At 38.8% G+C, this 17,360-nt stretch overlaps 1 protein-coding gene across 1 annotated transcript; it reads left to right on the forward strand.

Moving 5' to 3' along the window:
* The first annotated feature begins 75 nt into the window (after window positions 1-75).
* pde5aa (phosphodiesterase 5A, cGMP-specific, a) lies at window positions 76-15,255 on the forward strand. The gene is made up of 20 exons (XM_026170856.1): window positions 76-1,112; window positions 1,385-2,051; window positions 2,758-2,841; window positions 2,976-3,056; window positions 3,175-3,264; window positions 3,358-3,510; window positions 3,659-3,726; window positions 3,827-3,975; window positions 4,482-4,657; window positions 4,775-4,825; window positions 5,314-5,460; window positions 6,249-6,377; window positions 7,391-7,485; window positions 7,653-7,740; window positions 7,923-8,023; window positions 8,130-8,207; window positions 8,307-8,370; window positions 8,473-8,547; window positions 14,284-14,367; window positions 14,549-15,255. Exons 1-20 carry the CDS (start codon window positions 835-837, stop codon window positions 14,669-14,671), a joined length of 2,781 nt encoding a protein of 926 aa, XP_026026641.1. The 5' UTR covers window positions 76-834; the 3' UTR covers window positions 14,672-15,255.
* The last annotated feature ends 2,105 nt before the right edge of the window (window positions 15,256-17,360 follow it).

A 17,360-nucleotide genomic window follows, 5' to 3' on the forward strand; every position in this document is an offset into this window, starting at 1 on the left:
GTCCAAAGTAAAAATAATATTGAGGACTGCAGAGCAATTTAAACAGATGAAAGAAAAATTCTTTAAAAGAAACTTTTAAAACCTCACACACCAATTGATGGTATGTCGCTACAATTTCAGTTATTTGTCTCCAGAAAATAAAACATGATAAGAAAAGGATAAACAAGATATCAGTCAAAGAATGTTTGAAAAGCCCTTTCTTATTACAGCACTGTGTGATATTCCCTAAAAACTAAATAAACATTGTTCTGGTCACCTTGCTTTTATGATCTTCGGCTTTTCTTTTCTTTTCTTTTCTTTGCAAGGAGTACAATTTATGTTATGTTGTACTTATGTTGCACGGATAAATGTATTTAACAGAATCTGGCTAAATGAAATGTACTTGACTGGTATACAGTTGGCATTCAGTTTACACCAAGCCAAATAATTAGGATTAACCTATTATTTACTATTTAAATGAGGACATGTTGGTGCTTTTTTGTTATTGTACAAATAAATATCACAATAGGTTGGTTTTCCTAGTTCTAAGATATTTACTTTTTTGGACACTTGGACACAGGTGTTAAATTTAAATGACGAGTTCATAACATGTACGAGCCGGGGGTTAGAGCAAATCCATTTAATCAGGTTCCTTTAGTGGATATCGGCTAAATAAAGGTCAAGGGATTACCTTGACGCAATCGTTTTCACGGGCTCTTTATGCTCTGCTCTCTGGCAAGTCGTTAGTCTGTCTTACTTTCTGCCTCCTCGCGTTCGAGGTGTTTCTCTTAGATAGCTCACTGGGCGTAAAAACTGAGTTTACCCGATCTTTTCTCGATTTACCTGAGCGAGGGGATGCCCTGCCTTCACTCTGAAGCGCTAGAGTCCATGGAGCCTGGCAGCGTGAGTCCTGGGGCATCTCCGGACGCTGGCGCGGAGTCGATGCGCAGGGGAATCGTGAGCGACTCGCCGATGGTGCAAGGCACGGGCTGGTTCTTCTCCCCACTGTGGAGTCCAAGGTCCAGGTTGCATAGCAGGAAGTTTGGAGATGGTACGACAAGCTACCAAGAGGACGCATGGTTGGATGACCACTCCGACTTCACAAGGGCTTACTTTTTACGCAGAACCTCAGCGTAAGCGTTTACATTTTATACCTCTACAGTTTTAGCTGAAACTCAAATTACTCAGATCCCTCAAAATTATAATGTGCGATTAAAACGTTTTTAACAAACTTTTGTTGAATAAAACGCTTGTAAAGGTGAACACTTTATTAGTAATGAAAATATAAGCTGCATTAGATAAAATTATGTTTCCACATATACGTTTAATACTTTTTATACAAATTTTAAGTACTTTATTTTAGTTTTGCTTTTAAATAAATCGTGTAATTTGTGTATGATTTCAGGGTCAGTTGTCCACAGACAGAAATGTCCCCACTTCTGTCAAGGTTTCAAAGGAGGAGCTCTGACCATTCCGAGGCGCTCATGAAGGCACCTTATCGGAGAAATTCTTCCCCATTGAGAAGCTCAGACCTGAACGTTTTAACTTTGACAGACAGACGCCTCGCTTCAAATCTCAGTGTCCCTGAATGGATGGACCACTTTGGTCCAGATGTTAAAGAAAGCCATTCACCATGCTGTCTCTGCTTACCTCGTTGTTCCCGTTTTCAGTTTTCTCCCTGTCAACCACGAGCTCCCGTTTGCCCCTGCTCATCTAGCTTACCCCACCCTCCACAGTTTTTTCCACCCACATCATGTGGCCATGGTGACGGCTGCCCTTGGATGATGGGGCTCCTAGGAGAAGGCCTAAGCTGTATGGGTTCTTTAGCAGAGCTCTGCCAGGGGACTGTGATCCATGTTGGGGAGCTACTGGGAGCAGAGGGTGGTTCGCTCTCTCTTGTACGGAAACACTGTGGTGGAAGGAGTAGCTTGGAAGACGTGATAGCCCTAACATCACTGGGGCACTTGAATGAGGGAAACCCATACAGCCAAGCTCATCTAGAACTGGTAAAAGGGATCATGGGATGCGTAATGGCTACAGCTTCACCAATAAATCTAAGAGATGCATCTGAGGTAAATGTTGATGTCATGATTGTACATGTAAGCTTAACTCCCATGTTCCAGGGCACAGACGAGGGATTAAAAATCAGAAATAAGGACTGCATGTTTAATGAGTCACCCATTTCCTGAAAGTCTGTTTTGAGATGATGACATGGCTATTTGAAGAAGCCTGATAGGGAATCCCTGATGACGCAGTTTCTTTTAATCCTTTTAGTGACTGCTTCCAGTGATAAACCTTGGATTACTGTCCTTTCCTCGCACATGCCCACACATACACCCCCACAAAAGTAGATTCATGCCAAAGCTGTCTAAAAGGCTTACAGGTGGTGGTCACAGCAGCTCTTCTTGCCCTCACAAGTAAGGTGATTTGGAATGTGTGCCTGGAAGAGTTGAACACCAGGTAAATCCAGTCAGCGTGGGTGTGCATGGGTTGTCCCTAATAACTAGGTAGATGCCAAGCATCCTGAGAAGTGTGGGTATTTTTGGTCAGATGTGGCTAAAGCTGATGAACAGCGCTGACCCAATAGCTTAACAACAAAGGGTTATGAAGAGATTAAAGTTAGTTTAGGTATTAAAGTCTGTTGCTACTCAGTTGCCACAAATATCTAACATACATAAGACTGTTGGATAGGATATGTTTAAAACATGTTGCTGTTAAGTAATTAATATTAAGTGATCCTCTTACATGCACTTATGTTTTCCTTATTTGTCCCAACAGGACCCCAGATTCAACTTAGCCAATGATCAAACATCAAAGATCAGGACGGTTCTGAGTGTTCCTATCAGCAACCATAGGGGAGAGGTATGTGTGCCGTTGCAAATACCTTTAACTAATGTAAATGTCCTGTGGATTTTTCAGTGGCATATTGTTCATTGTCATAACAGAATTTTAAATATAGATTGGATGTAAATAAAACGTTTTCTTTTTTTGAACAGGTTTTAGGTGTCCTGCTAATGATCAACAAAAGAAATAGTTGCGATGGATCACGTTCTGTTTTCACAAACGTTGATGAAAAGGTGAGGGATTGGACTTTAGTATGGAGATTTTTTTCTATTATAAACATTATTTATAATGTCAGATTTGCCTTGTCTTAATGCTTACCACCCATAAATACGCGTTTGATTTTGTTTTAAGGTGTTGTCAAATCACATGGATGTGTTGGGGACTGTCCTGGATAATGTCCAGCTGTATGAAGGTGCGAGACAAGAGGCTAAACGCAGTAAGGTAAAGCCAGAGAACAGTTTAAAATCGTTTTATGCCTTGTAACATGTATATCTAAGTAATATCTTCATGCATATGTGTGTATGTGTGGTCCAGGCTTTGATAGAGATGGCACAAGTACTATCAAAGGAGCACCATTCCCTTGAAGTTATGCTGAGTAAGATGGCTGCCACCATCATGCCCTTTACACACGCTCAATACTGCACCATCTTTATCCCCAGTGAGCAAACTTCAGACACTGAAGAAAAGGTACATTATCTTGACATCCTGCTCAATTTCCTTGTTTTCCATTACTTTGTCTGTTTAGAATATAGTACAATATTTTTAGCCATACACAATGTTTTCATTTTTTTTGTTTTGTTTTGTTTTGTTTTTCATTTTTGTCTTTTGATTACAGACTTTATTCTCAAGAGTTATACATTTGGAATGTGAGGAGCTCGGATCAACCTGCCAGATCTACAGAAGGTATTGTCTGGAGACTTTGCAAGTCCTTGAGTGTGATTTACTTTTAAAACAAATATGGGATATTTGGGGGGTTTTGTAATTTGAAAGTATAATTTTTCAGGGAGCATGACCTCAGGAATATAGATCCGTCATGTGCCTTTCGAACCCTGACTTCTATGGAAACACTTAATATGTCGAAGAGTTCTGATGAACTGAAAAGGAGTCTCATCTGCTGCCCAGTTAGAAATGAGAGATCTGAAAATGTTATCGGTAAGTTCTTTTCTTGAATGGCAGTAAACATTGTAAACAGGATAGAATTTGAAAATAAATCTTTCACACCTCTGTTACCAGACAAGCACAAATGAAGCACAGCATACAAAGCTCTCTTATTAAAATAGAAAATAAAATAGTATCAAATAATATAAAATAATAGGTTTCACAGATGATTTGCAGTGACCTTTCACAGCTAGAAATCCTTACTTACTGTTTAGACCTTTTCAGTCTTTATACTACTTACTGTGATCTGCTCTGAGAAGACCAGATCTGGACATTTTATAAAATTGTTTCAGTTTTTAATCCAGTTATCTTTTCTAGCCACTTGAATATTTAGATGCTGAGATTATTATTGTGATTTTTTTTCCCAGTGATTCCAAAAACAAGTTGCCCATCTCAGCTTTACCACAGAAAGCAACTAGACTATGTGTTAAAAACAAAAACATAATTTGAAGAACTTTGTGCTCAAGCTACACAACCATCTGTCTTTTAATGTCATTTAGCTGTGTGCCAGCTGATGAACAAACAAAGCAGAGCCTCAGATGAAATGGAAGTCTTTAACCGATATGACGAGCGCCTTCTGGAAGACCTGGCAGTGTATTGTGGCCTGGCTCTACAGTATGCTCAGGCAGTCCAGATCACTGAGGAGCGGAGGGCCAGTATAGAGGTCACACAGGAGGTGAGAACACTATCTCGCCCAATTAGTAAGTTAGAGAAGAGTCAGAAAAATAATTCATACATTAACAAATCTTAAAGTTTTGTTTCTGAGTTTTCTTTGTTTATTGTAATTGTGCAGGTCCTTGCCTACCACATCACTGCAGCAGAGCAGGAAATCCAGGCATTGCAGGTGAGGCTTTCTTTGGAAGAAATCAGCCTTTCTCTTTTTATCCAGTTTATCCCTGTTACAGCGTGGCATCGTGCATGTAAATAGTGATTTAAAGTAAATAGTGCACACATTTGTTCCCTTTTCTTTCATATACCTTGTTCTTTCTGTTAAATGCCTTCCTTCTCCACTCTTCCTATTTTTTTAATCACTATGGCAGTAGTCAAGCAATCAACCCTTGCTTTGTTCCAAGAGGCCAGATTTACAGGCTTTAATGCTATTGTAGAACTAATGCCCTAACAACTTAAAGCTCTTGATCAGCTGCTATCACTGAATGTGAGTGCAAAGGTTAAGGTAACCTCCTCACCCATGTTAAAGCTAGATGGGTTTTCTGTGTTTACACACCTAGGTAAACTGAGGAAAAGAGCTCAAGTTCTATTTTGTTTGTGTGTGTTTGTGCTTGAACGTCCTGAAGAGTACATTTCAATTTCTTTTATTGGTTGTGTTTTTAGGAGGCCACCATTCCTTCTGCTGAATTGCTGAATATTCTAGACTTCCATTTCTCTGGTTTCGGCGTGCCAGAAGACGCGACAACACAATCCACGATTCGCATGTTCCTGGATCTCAATTTGGTGCAGGATTTTAACATAGACTACAAGGTAGCTCAGCTTCTATTAATATTAGTAGCGTCATTTCCTTTATCATATAAATGAGGAAACAGTTAATTTTTGTTTGTTTGTTTGTTTGTTTGTTTGTTTGTTTGTTTGTTTGTTTTAGAACAAAATGACATTAATAGGCTTGTTTCATAAGTATTTATGAATTCAAAAATCCTTTTTCATACACATCATGCTTCTTTTACATCTTTTTTCCAATCAGGATACAGGATAGTGCTTGTATCAGTGTTAGTGTGAAGCCAGTTTGGCGTTTGTGCCTTTTGAACAAGCACAAAATTCAAAGTTTAATAACTAAGCATTTCACAATGTTCCATTTTAAAAGTTGGGGTAAAGAGATTTTGGTAAGAAGAAAAGCTTCTCTGTCAAAATCTGCAAGCTGCATCTGCAAGTTATCTGTGAATTTCTTGGTAAAATCCTGTTGTGTAGCTACTGATGTTAAGGACTGTGAAACCCTGGGGTTCTGTGGTGGTTCAAGCTTGTTTCACTGGCATTGGTCTTTTTTTCATTTCATTAACTCCATCTTATCTAAGGCACCAAAACAGGAATCACGTTAGTGAGAAAAGGACCTTTGAGAGAGGAGAATATGAGTTCATAATGGATATTTTAGTGTTATCTTATTAGCTCTTACATTTGACAATATGTAGTTCAATATGTCTCTTTGAGTTACAGGAATTTCACTACTGACAAACTAGAAAAGCACAATAGAATCACCTAATACCTTAAATATTCTCAATTTCTATTATTTATCAATTTTACATATCTCATCCTTCCAGAGTCTTTGCCAGTGGGTTTTGACTGTGAAACGTGGCTACAGGAACAACGTGCCCTACCACAACTGGCACCATGCAGTGAGCACTGCTCAAAGCATGTTTGCAATGCTCATGGCAACAGACCAACTCCAGGTTAGTTTGTGGTAAAAGCAGAGTGGGTCTGTAGTTGCTATTATTATAATTTTATTTACAATCAATTCTATGTGTCCATGTGACAGTCACACTGTGACATTTGCATAATGCCACCGGAGTTTCATCTGTCCTGTAGCTCAGAAGTTTTGGGAGGAGTCAGTTGAGGACTGCCAGGGTTGTCCTTCCATACTCAGCGCTCTTAACTGTTTGGAAGAGGATTAATTTTAGATCTTGCCAAAACCTCTTAACTGCTGTCTGTAACAATCAGACACATGCCTACGCCTCAACTCAAGTGACTTCTGCCATTCACTCACCAGTGTTCTAAGCTTTTTGGAGATCCAGGTGTATGGCCACCCTGGGGGTCTTTGTACCAGGACCAAGCTGTATCTGTTATGCATATTTGTATCTGTTATAGTCTGGAGCTTAATTATGTGGGATATTCAATGAAGACACTGACTGGTATTAGTAACACTAAAATGGAAGTATCATTTGTCGTACTTCATTTCTTTAACATCAAACATTGAATAGTAGAATTACAGTTACACTTTTTTTTCAGTATTTGTTCAGATAGAAAATGACATTACTATCTAACATTTTACTGTCTTATCACTTAATTCTTTTAGATTAGAGATTATTTAAATACAATTAAAATACAAAAAAAAAATTAAAAATGATTTAGAGATTTTGCATCATCAACTATCCATAAATTCCTGCTTCCTGTTTTTTACCCTTACATATACTCGTGTGTAGGGATCCATAGACTTCAGCTCCAATTGGGGTTGGTCCTTTATCATCTTATCTGTTAGAAACTTTTATTATCGACTTTTGACAGCACATGAGCCACCTATTGATACAAACTTTCTTTTATTTTGTGTAGCACATGTGCAATATATACATGTGCAGATGATTATTTTCTCACTTATTATTTTTTTCCTATAAAGCGTTCAATTATAAAATGCAGAAAAATAATTTTCTTCATTATTACAACCTGTTTCTTTCTGTTCATATGTTAGACCATTTTTTCTCGTCTGGAGATCTTAGCGTTGATGATAGCCACTCTGAATCATGATGTTGATCACAGAGGAGTTAATAATTCCTTCATAGAAAGGTAAATGTTACTTCTTCATCTCTCACATTTACTCCATTACTTATTTTTACTCTAAATTATCTAGACCATAATTATTTGTATTTATTTTGATTTGTACTATCTATAACACTTATTAGTCACTGCCTACTTATATTCAGTCCTGATTCTTTCTTTCTTTTTTCTCTCAGGACTCATCAGCCTTTAGCTCAGTTATATGGACACTCCTCTCTTGAGAACCACCACTACAACCTGTGTGTCTTCATCCTAAACAACACTGTAAGATGCAAGAAATAAGTTATGTTTGCATGCACACAACAGGACGTTCAAATGAAGCTCATATACTATATCTATTATTCTGCAATCATTCCACTTGTGAAATAATTAGATTATTTTGATCTCTGTGTGTGAACTTGTAGTCTTCAATTTAATTTACTTTCTTTCTCTCTCTCATCTTCCAGGGCAGTCAGATTCTTAGCGGTCTGTCTGCTGAAGAGCACAAAGCTCTATTACACTTAATCAAAAGGGCAATCCTTGCCACAGACCTGACTGTCTACATGGAGTACGTCTGAAACATTAAAAATGTCATAGAAGACGTAGATTACACATTAAGTCAGTCTTATTTTAACCCATGTTTCTTCTGGCTGTTTTTAATTTTTTTTTTTCAGAAGAAGAAAGGAGTTCTTTTCTCTTGCTAACAAAAGCGGAGTGAGCTGGAAAAGTGAGAAACAAAGAGACTTGCTCAGGTGAGAATCACATAAATTAGAATCAGAGGCATATTATATTGTTGTGCTCGGTAAACCAAGAGAATGCGCTGTGTTGTAAGCTATTACTTTACCCCACAGGTCAATGCTGATGACAGCCAGTGACCTCTCTGCTATCACAAAGCCTTGGCCTGAACAAAAAAGAGTAGGTCTCACAAAGTAGCTCTGAATGAAAAATAAAACACTTCATGCTTCATCTCTCAATCCTTTTTCACTGCAACCTTAACCTCACTCTTCCGCCTAACAGATTGCCAGTTTGGTTGCCATGGAGTTCTTTGCACAGGGGGACAAAGAGAGGGAAGAGTTCAAAATCAAACCCATTGTAAGTGGAGCTTGCAGGATTTGTAGTGTGCCAAGGATTCTGAAAATGTTGAGTGGAACTCACATCCGGATAAAAAAGTGTGCGCACATAAAAAGGAATTTAAATCAATACTAGAAAAATTTGCATTTCCTGCGAAAATGCTGTGTGGATGCCTTAACGCTGAAGATGTCTGCTGAAAAAAGCTGAAAAAGTTGAAAAAACAAAACAAAAATCATTGCCCTGAGCAGGATTTGAACCTGGCCCTTCTGGACTAAAGGCGGCGATTCACCTCACTGCACCAAACTCATTCACACAAAGAAGAGGTGGAGAGAGTGACAATTGTGGTGAAATTAGCAGAAGCTGCTTAGAATTGTGCTGATAAGAGGTGAAAAAGCTAAACATTTGGCAGAAAAGAGGTGAATCAGAAGAATTTCTGCTGAAAAGAGGCAAAGAAGCAAAAAGATGAGCTGAAAAGAGGTGTAGAAGCAGAAGTGCTTGCTGAAGATGGCTGTATGTGTAATGACACACTGGAGAGCAGTGACACACAAGAAAGCAGAGCGCATGCAAGCAGGGAACATGTGTAGCAACTGTCACAGGTAGGATTCAAACCTCTGCCACCGGGTCTCACGGCAGATGCCCTACCCTCTGAGCCAAATGAGTTCTGGTCACAAGCAAAGATATGATGAGAGGGACAATGTGCACTGTGGAGCAGAAGCTCAAATTAGCAGAAAAGAGGTGAAGAGGAAGAACTTTGTTGTGAAATGAGGTAAAGAAACTGAAATTTTTGCTTAAAACAAGTGAAAAAGCTGAACTCTGAAATCCTGCTAAAACAGCAGAAGAGGCTGATATTTTTCAGCTACTCATTGAGCCAAACTGGTTCTCACGTAACTGAAGAAAGGTGGAAAAGCTTACAATTCTAATGAAAACAGCAGAAGAGGCTGAGATTTGTGCTGAAAAGAGGTGAAAATGCTGAACCAATCAGAGGTACTGCTTCTGTCTGCTTCATCAGGCTGTGTACTTGTATGTATTTCTGCCATAGACTGTTAACAAGAATCTGAGGTCCATATTAGAAAAGCTGCTAAAATCATAAAACTTTGCAGAATTGTAATAAATTATCAATATGAATTACCGGTCTGTGATAGTGTATAAATTTGTACTCAAAAACTAGGTGGGATAGAAGCATAATTCTTGCACTGGGTGAATCAGCGGACTTTGGTGTACTTTGACTGCGATTTACATAGCTCTTTGTATCTCTGTCGCGGAGATATGACGAGAGAAGAAATGGCTTAATTTTCGGAGTTTGAAAAATGAGAGGAGGACAGATTTCCACCCCTCAAACATGTTTTTGCAGAAACACTGTAATTTCGCTTAAATAGTATGAAATAGCAGTAATACTATGATTTGGCAGAAATACTACTTTTTAGCACAAATACTATTGTACAGAATGGTGTACGTCAGTTTAATGCTGGGTGGTGCTGCAATAGTAACTATCCTCGGTCAGAAGGAGAGGCTGACATCCAGGGATTAGATTACCACAGGTGGAGTTTATTGGCGGTCAGATGGATGGTACAGGGAGGCATGGCATACAGTAGGAGGATGTGGAGAGGTGATATGGTGTGGTTTCTATGATTAAGAAAACTGGCAACAAATTCCTCCACTACAAATCAGTCTGATACCACTTCTTACAGGGTTCACGTTTACTAAGGCACTACCCAAAAGGCGCCACAAGAGGGCACTCCAACACAAGAGATGACCTATTTACACTGTAAACACCCCCTACTTAGCCACTACATACTACAGTGATATTACAGTATACAAATTCACACAAATACTATGATTTGGCAGAAATACTATGACTTAGTAGTAATACTATAACATAACAGTTCAATGTTCTTGCACAAATACCACAATATGGCAGAAATACTATGTTTTAGCATAAATACTGTGATTTGGTATAAATACTACGATTTGGCACACATACTATATTCCGCAGATACACTATAACATAACAGATATTCTACGACTTAGTAGTAATACTATAACATAACAGAATTATTAATTGGGCACAAATACCACAATTTGGCCAAAATACTATGATTGGGTACAAATACTATGATTTGGCAATAATACTGCATTTTAACACAACTACTGAGATTTGATTGAAATACTATGATTTTGAAGAAATACTATTACTCCATACAAATACGATGCTTTGGGACAAATACTGTGTTTTGGTTCCAATACTATGATGTGCAACAAATACACAGCAAAATCTCTAGTGTTAAATTAACACTGGAGAGTGTCTATATGGGTCCACACCTCTGAGTGTTAAATACAACACTGTTGAGTGTTAAATTAACACTTTTCACAGTGTTATATGTTTAAAAGTAACCTAGTCAGTTTTGAAGATTAACAATGGCTAACACTGAGCAGTGCTGATTTTCTAACACAGGAATATTTCTAACATTTTGAGTTATTTTCCAGTGTTAGAAAATCAGCACTGCTCAGTGTTAGTCATTGTTAATCTTCAAAACTGACTAGGTTACTTTTAAACATATAACACTGTGAAAAGTGTTAATTTAACACTCAACAGTGTTGTATTTAACACTCAGAGGTGTGGACCCATATAGACACTCTCCAGTGTTAATTTAACACTGGAGATTTTGCTGTACTATGATTTGGCACAAGTACTATGATTTAGTACAAATACTATGATTTGGCAGAAATACTATGCCTTAGTAGTAATTCTATAACATAAGAGATATACTATGGTTTTGCAGACATACTATGTTTTTTCACAAATACCATGATTTGGAACAAATGCTATGATTTAGCAGAAATACTAAGATTGGGTACAAATACTATGATTTGGCAATAATACTGCGTTTTAACAACAACTACTGAGATTTGATTGAAATACTATGACTTAGAAGAAATACTATGACTCTATACAAATACGATGCTTTGGCACAAATACTATGATTTGGCAGAAATACTATGACTTAGTAGTAATACTATAACATAACAGTTCAATGTTCTTGCACAAATACCACAATATGGCAGAAATACTATGTTTTACCACAAATACTGTGATTTGGTATAAATACTGCGATTTGGCACACATACTATGATTTGGCAGAAATACTATGCCTTAGTAGTAATACTATAACATAAGAGATATACTATGGTTTTGCAGACATACTATGTTTTTGCACAAATACCATGATTTGGCACAAATGCTATGATTTAGCAGAAATACTTTGATTGGGTATAAATACTATGATTTGGCACAAGTACTATGATTTAGTACAAATACTATGATTGGGCAGAAGTACCATGTTTCAGTACAAATACTATGATTTGGCAGGAATACTCTGGTTTAGCAGAAATACTCTGATTTAGCAGAAGTACTATCTTTTGGTAGAAATTCCTGCTAAAAGGTACTATTTCTGCGTTTTAGCAGAAATACTGTAATTTGGCATAAATACTATAATTTGGGATAAATACTATGATTTTGCACATATAATATATTCAGCACATATATTATAAAATAACAGAAATATTTGGCCCCAAAACCATGATTTTGCACAAATACCATGATTTTGCAAAAATACTATGAATTAGCAGAAATACTATGATTTAGCAGAAGTACTAAGATGTAGTAGAAGTACTTTGCTTTAGCAGAAATACTATGATTGAGGAGTAATACCTAAACATAGGAGAAATATTGATACACAGACACACATACACAGAGAGTAAAGGGAACAGGAGCTGTGGAGAGTCTGGGCTTGGTATATGAAGGTCAGTTAAATTAGCTGCACCTGCTGTAGTCAGCCCTTACACACACAGACACAGAGAGAGGTGTGAGTTTTCTTCGTGTATTTCTGACATTCAGGATTCCCCTCGAACAAATGGCCATAATTTCCTAACCGTAGAGGCTAGAACGGTCATTCAGGCATCGTTTTATTCAGAAGAGATGGGGGAATCTTCAGGTCTTCATAATTCAGAGATAAAACATAAATTCTTAAAGATATATGACTTGTAATACACTGTAACTGAGTAGAGGCGAAGCAAAAACTGCCTTGACTTGCGCTCAAACAACCTTTGGTAACTCTAAATCTATATGGAGCATCAAAATCATTCTTTCACCGTAAGAAACAGCAGGCTTTGGTGAGCAGTCATGGAAATTTTCAGGGCTCTGTGGAAATCCATCAAAAAGATATGACGAGAGAAAAAAGTGGTTCATTTCCAGAGATTGAAATCTGATGAAATCTGAGCGAGGGACAAATTTCCTACCCTCAAACAAGTCCAACTCATTTCAGAACGGTAATAGGTGAGAAAGAAATTCTTGAATTGTGAGCGTCAGGAGTGTCTGAACATATACGGGGACAAGCCTCATGTCTTAACTTCGCTTCGTTAAGGAGATATGACAATTTGAAAATGCCTCTCATTAGAGAAATCCAGCGGTGATTTTGAACAAACTCTCCATTGAGTTTATATGGAGAGTTTTCTGACTTTGTGTTACTCTGAGGAGATTTGCAAAATATCTATGAGTCCCACAACAATGATAGTGACATTTTCTGAAAGCCAGCAAAAATACCTACGTTTTGGTGTATAATTTGTGGGGCTTGAGTGGAAATTGAGCGAGTAGCAAGAAGTTGTTTGGACATGAAGAGAAAATTCAAACAGTTTCACTGTCCCCTCTGAGTTAATTGCATAGCAACCATAGCAACGCATGTATTTTCTGAAAAATCACAATTTTGCAACTGAAAACTCAAAGAGGGATACGATTAAAACGGTAGAAGATCTGAAAAAGCTGAATCATACAGGAATAGCCAAATCATTTGAGAACATTTTAAAGTTTGAATGAAGTTTCTAGGTGAAAGTATGAGGCAGTAGTTAAGTTTCAAAGACAAGAAAGTTTTAGCAGAATTGTGGAAGTTTCCCATTCATTTCAATGGGACAAATTAAAGGAAAAAAGTGTAATATTTTAAAAAGTATAATAGTAATAAACACCAAAAGTCATAGCCGGCATTAGCAGAAAGAGCAGAACAGTTTAGAGTTTGAACGGTGAAAATAGCACAAAAATTGTGGAAGTAGATCCACGGCAAAAAGTGTACGGAAACACCCGGAATAATAAAGAATAAAGAGAAACAGGAACTCAATAGTGTGGATGCCTATTAAGGCATCCACACAATTATTTTTTCATGATTGGAATCAAACAAGAATCCAATCATTTGTGAATATCTTGTTTCAGTCTGATGATAAATGTTTTTAAGTTTAAAAGGCATGCTGTTGTCCTATTTCTTGTTGCGCTACAATTGCATCTACCCCGTCGTATAACAGTATCACGGTGCCAAAGACTGTTCTTTGAAAAAATACATAACCACAAACACTGGTATGTCTCAGAATATCTTCACATTTTTGTCACTGTGGTTTAAAAAAATTTCTTATTTTGTTTACACAGATTCAAAAAAGGGTTTTCATAAAATGTTACTGTTACTCTGTCTACACTATAACAAAAATAACAATATCTTTGAATACATAAAGCTTTATAAAGCCTGTTGTGTATTTCTGATGCATTTTTCCCCATTCAGAGTGAAGTAAATTTAATGTAGCTTGCAGTGTTTGGGGTTGAATCAATCTTCATATATAAATGTTCATATTCAAGTACTGCATACTTTTACAATTCTATCTGATCTTCTGTAAGTGCTTTAAGTGCTTTTTAACAGCCACTTTATGCTTACTTTTCACTAGGACATAATGAACAGAGAAAACAGCACTCGACTGCCGTATATGCAAGTTGAATACATTGATGAGGTCTGCTATCCACTCTACAAGGTGTGTTATTACTATTGGTATTGTGTAAGCAATGTGTAGATAACTGTATATTCTACTTGCATGCATGTGTCCTTATATATTTCATCACAGAATTCACCTTGTTGTCACCTTGTTCCCTTAAGATCAGTTGTAATTTCCACTGTTCTATCAACAATCCCATCTCTGTCTTTGCCTTCCTCAGACTGTATCGAGACTGTTTGACTCCTGCTCTCCTTTGCTAAATGGGTGTAAGAAGAACAGAGAAAACTGGCTGCAACTTGCTGATGAACAAGAAAAAGAAAACAATGAAAACTTCACTGCATGAAGACTTTAAGGGAGAGACACAGACAGACCAATGAACAGCGGACTGGAGAGAAGATGAAGACACGTGGCTTCAGAGGCTAAAAGGAGGCTTGCCCATATGTTCTATCTTCATTCTTCTAAGTGAAGACTGACCTATTGCTCACACATCAGAACTTTGATGAGCAAACTGGTTAATATGTTATGCAGTGGCCCTCACGGTTATGATTATTCCTGCACTTGTATTGCAAACAACTTATTGTGCCACATATATAATAGCAAATTAAATGCATTTACTGTATGTAAAGATGTACTAAATAGCTTCTCAAAGTACTTTACATTAAAAGCTACATTCACATTTATGTTCTCTCTGTATGGAGTGTTAGGTTAGGGGATGGACTGCTCTGCCTTCACATTGAGCCTACATTAATCTGTTTATTTAGCAGTGAAGCTTTGAAAGTCTGAAAAATGACTTTGATTATTTGCACACCATATCTGTATTTGTATTTTTATCTGTGCTACACTGAGTTTCGTAAGACCTGTATCCAGATTTTCAAATGCATAAGTATTTTAAATGTACTGCTTCCTTTCCACATACCATCAAATTAGTACAGTGATCTATAACATAATCAATTTTGTGAACTTGTATTCAACTATTTATTTTATTAGATTACTGACATCTACATTTTTTTTTTTATCTGATTTGACTTTCTTTCCATAATGGCTCTTTGGAGCACTTTGACCCTGTGCTAATTCTATTAATTGTTCCCCTTTATTGGCTCTGACTTACAAGGTTATCTTGAAATTTAGCAGAACTGATAACAACTAATGTTATTTCCACCATCTGAAACTGAGCAATAAAGATATTGTTCACCACACATATACAGCATGCATTTTAAATAATTATCCAGCCTAAAATGTTCAAAGTATTGTCACATACCTTCTATATGATTCACCTCACCCCCCGCTATGTGCCAATTGTGAGGAGGGAACCTGTGACCACCAGGACTGTTAGGAGGTGGTCAGAGGAGGCAATAGCGGAACTACAGGGCTGTTTCGAGGTGACCGACTGGGAAACACTCTGTGAGCCTCACGCCGAGGACATCAATGGGCTTACTGAGTGTATCACAGACTACATAACTTTCTGCACCGACTCCATTGTTCCAGCTCAGACTGTTCATTGTTACCCAAATAACAAGCCGTGGGTGACTAAGGACATCAAAGCCCTCCTCAACAACAAGAAGAGGGCTTTCAGAGGGGGCAACAAAGAGGAGGTGAGGAAGGTCCAGGTGTTACTAAAGGACAAGATCAGAGAGGCTAAGGACAATTACAGGAGGAAGCTGGAGTGGAAACTCCAGCAGAACAGCATGAGAGAGGTGTGGAGGGGCATGAAGACCATCACTGGATTCAGGCCAACCAACAGCAGGGGAGCTGAGGGAGGTGAGAATAGAGCCGACGAGTTGAATCTGTTTTTCAATAGATTCAACACCACAGTGTCTGCTCCCACCCCCACAACCTCACCTGCAGTCAGCCTGGAATCCAGAGCCACACCACTGTGCCAGCCTCTCTCTTCACATGTTGCCTCCTGTGAGATTCCTGACACCCCTCCCCCACCCATCACCTTCACTCAATACCAGGTTGAGATGCAAATGAGGAGACTTCACTCAGGCAAGTCTGCTGGACCAGACGGAGTGAGTCCCCTTGTCCTCAAGGCCTGTGCCCCCCAGCTGTGTGGAGTCTTTCATAAACTGTTTATGCTGAGTCTGAGTCTGCAGAGGGTCCCGGTGATGTGGAAGACATCATGCCTCGTCCCTGTACCAAAGACGCCTCGTCCCAGTGGCCCCCAGGATTACAGGCCCGTGGCACTGACCTCCCACATCATGAAGACCCTGGAAAGGCTCATCCTGGACCAGCTGCGACCCATAGTAAGACCACATCTGGATCCCCTTCAGTTCGCTTATCAGCCTCGTCTCGGAACAGAGGACGCCATCATCTACCTGCTCAATCGTGTCTACACCCATCTGGACCAGCCGGCGAGCACTGTGAGGGTCATGTTTTTTGACTTTTCCAGTGCTTTCAACACCATCAGGCCGACCCTCCTGGGTGATAAGTTAGCAGCGATGCAGGTGGATGCTTCTCTGGTGTCCTGGATTGTTGATTACCTGACAGGAAGACCACAATATGTACGTCTCCCACAGTGTGTGTCTGACAAGGTGATTAGCAACACAGGGGCACCACAGGGGACTGTCCTCTCCCCCTTCCTCTTCACCCTCTACACCACAGACTTCAGCCACTGCACAGAGACCTGCCATCTTCAGAAGTTTTCTGATGACTCTGCGGTGGTTGGATGCATCAGCAGGGATGATGAGACAGAGTACCGGGCTGTGGTCGACTCCTTTGTCACGTGGTGTGAGCAGAATCATCTGCAGCTCAACGTGGCAAAGACCAAGGAACTGATCGTGGACTTCAGGAAGACCAGGAAACACTTGACCCCTGTTTCAATCCAGGGGGTCAGTGTTGACATTGTGGAGGACTATAAATACCTTGGAGTACACATTGACAATAAACTGGACTGGGCTAAAAACACCACAGCACTTTACAGGAAGGGCCAGAGTCGTCTCTATTTTTTGAGGCGACTGAGGTCCTTCAACATCTGCCAGAAAATGCTGAGGATTTTCTATGAGTCTGTGGTGGCCAGTGCGATCCTCTATGCT

The sequence above is a fragment of the Astatotilapia calliptera genome, chromosome 6 (genome assembly GCF_900246225.1).
Source record: "Astatotilapia calliptera chromosome 6, fAstCal1.2, whole genome shotgun sequence".
In the NCBI taxonomy this organism is placed as follows: Eukaryota; Metazoa; Chordata; class Actinopteri; order Cichliformes; family Cichlidae; genus Astatotilapia; species Astatotilapia calliptera.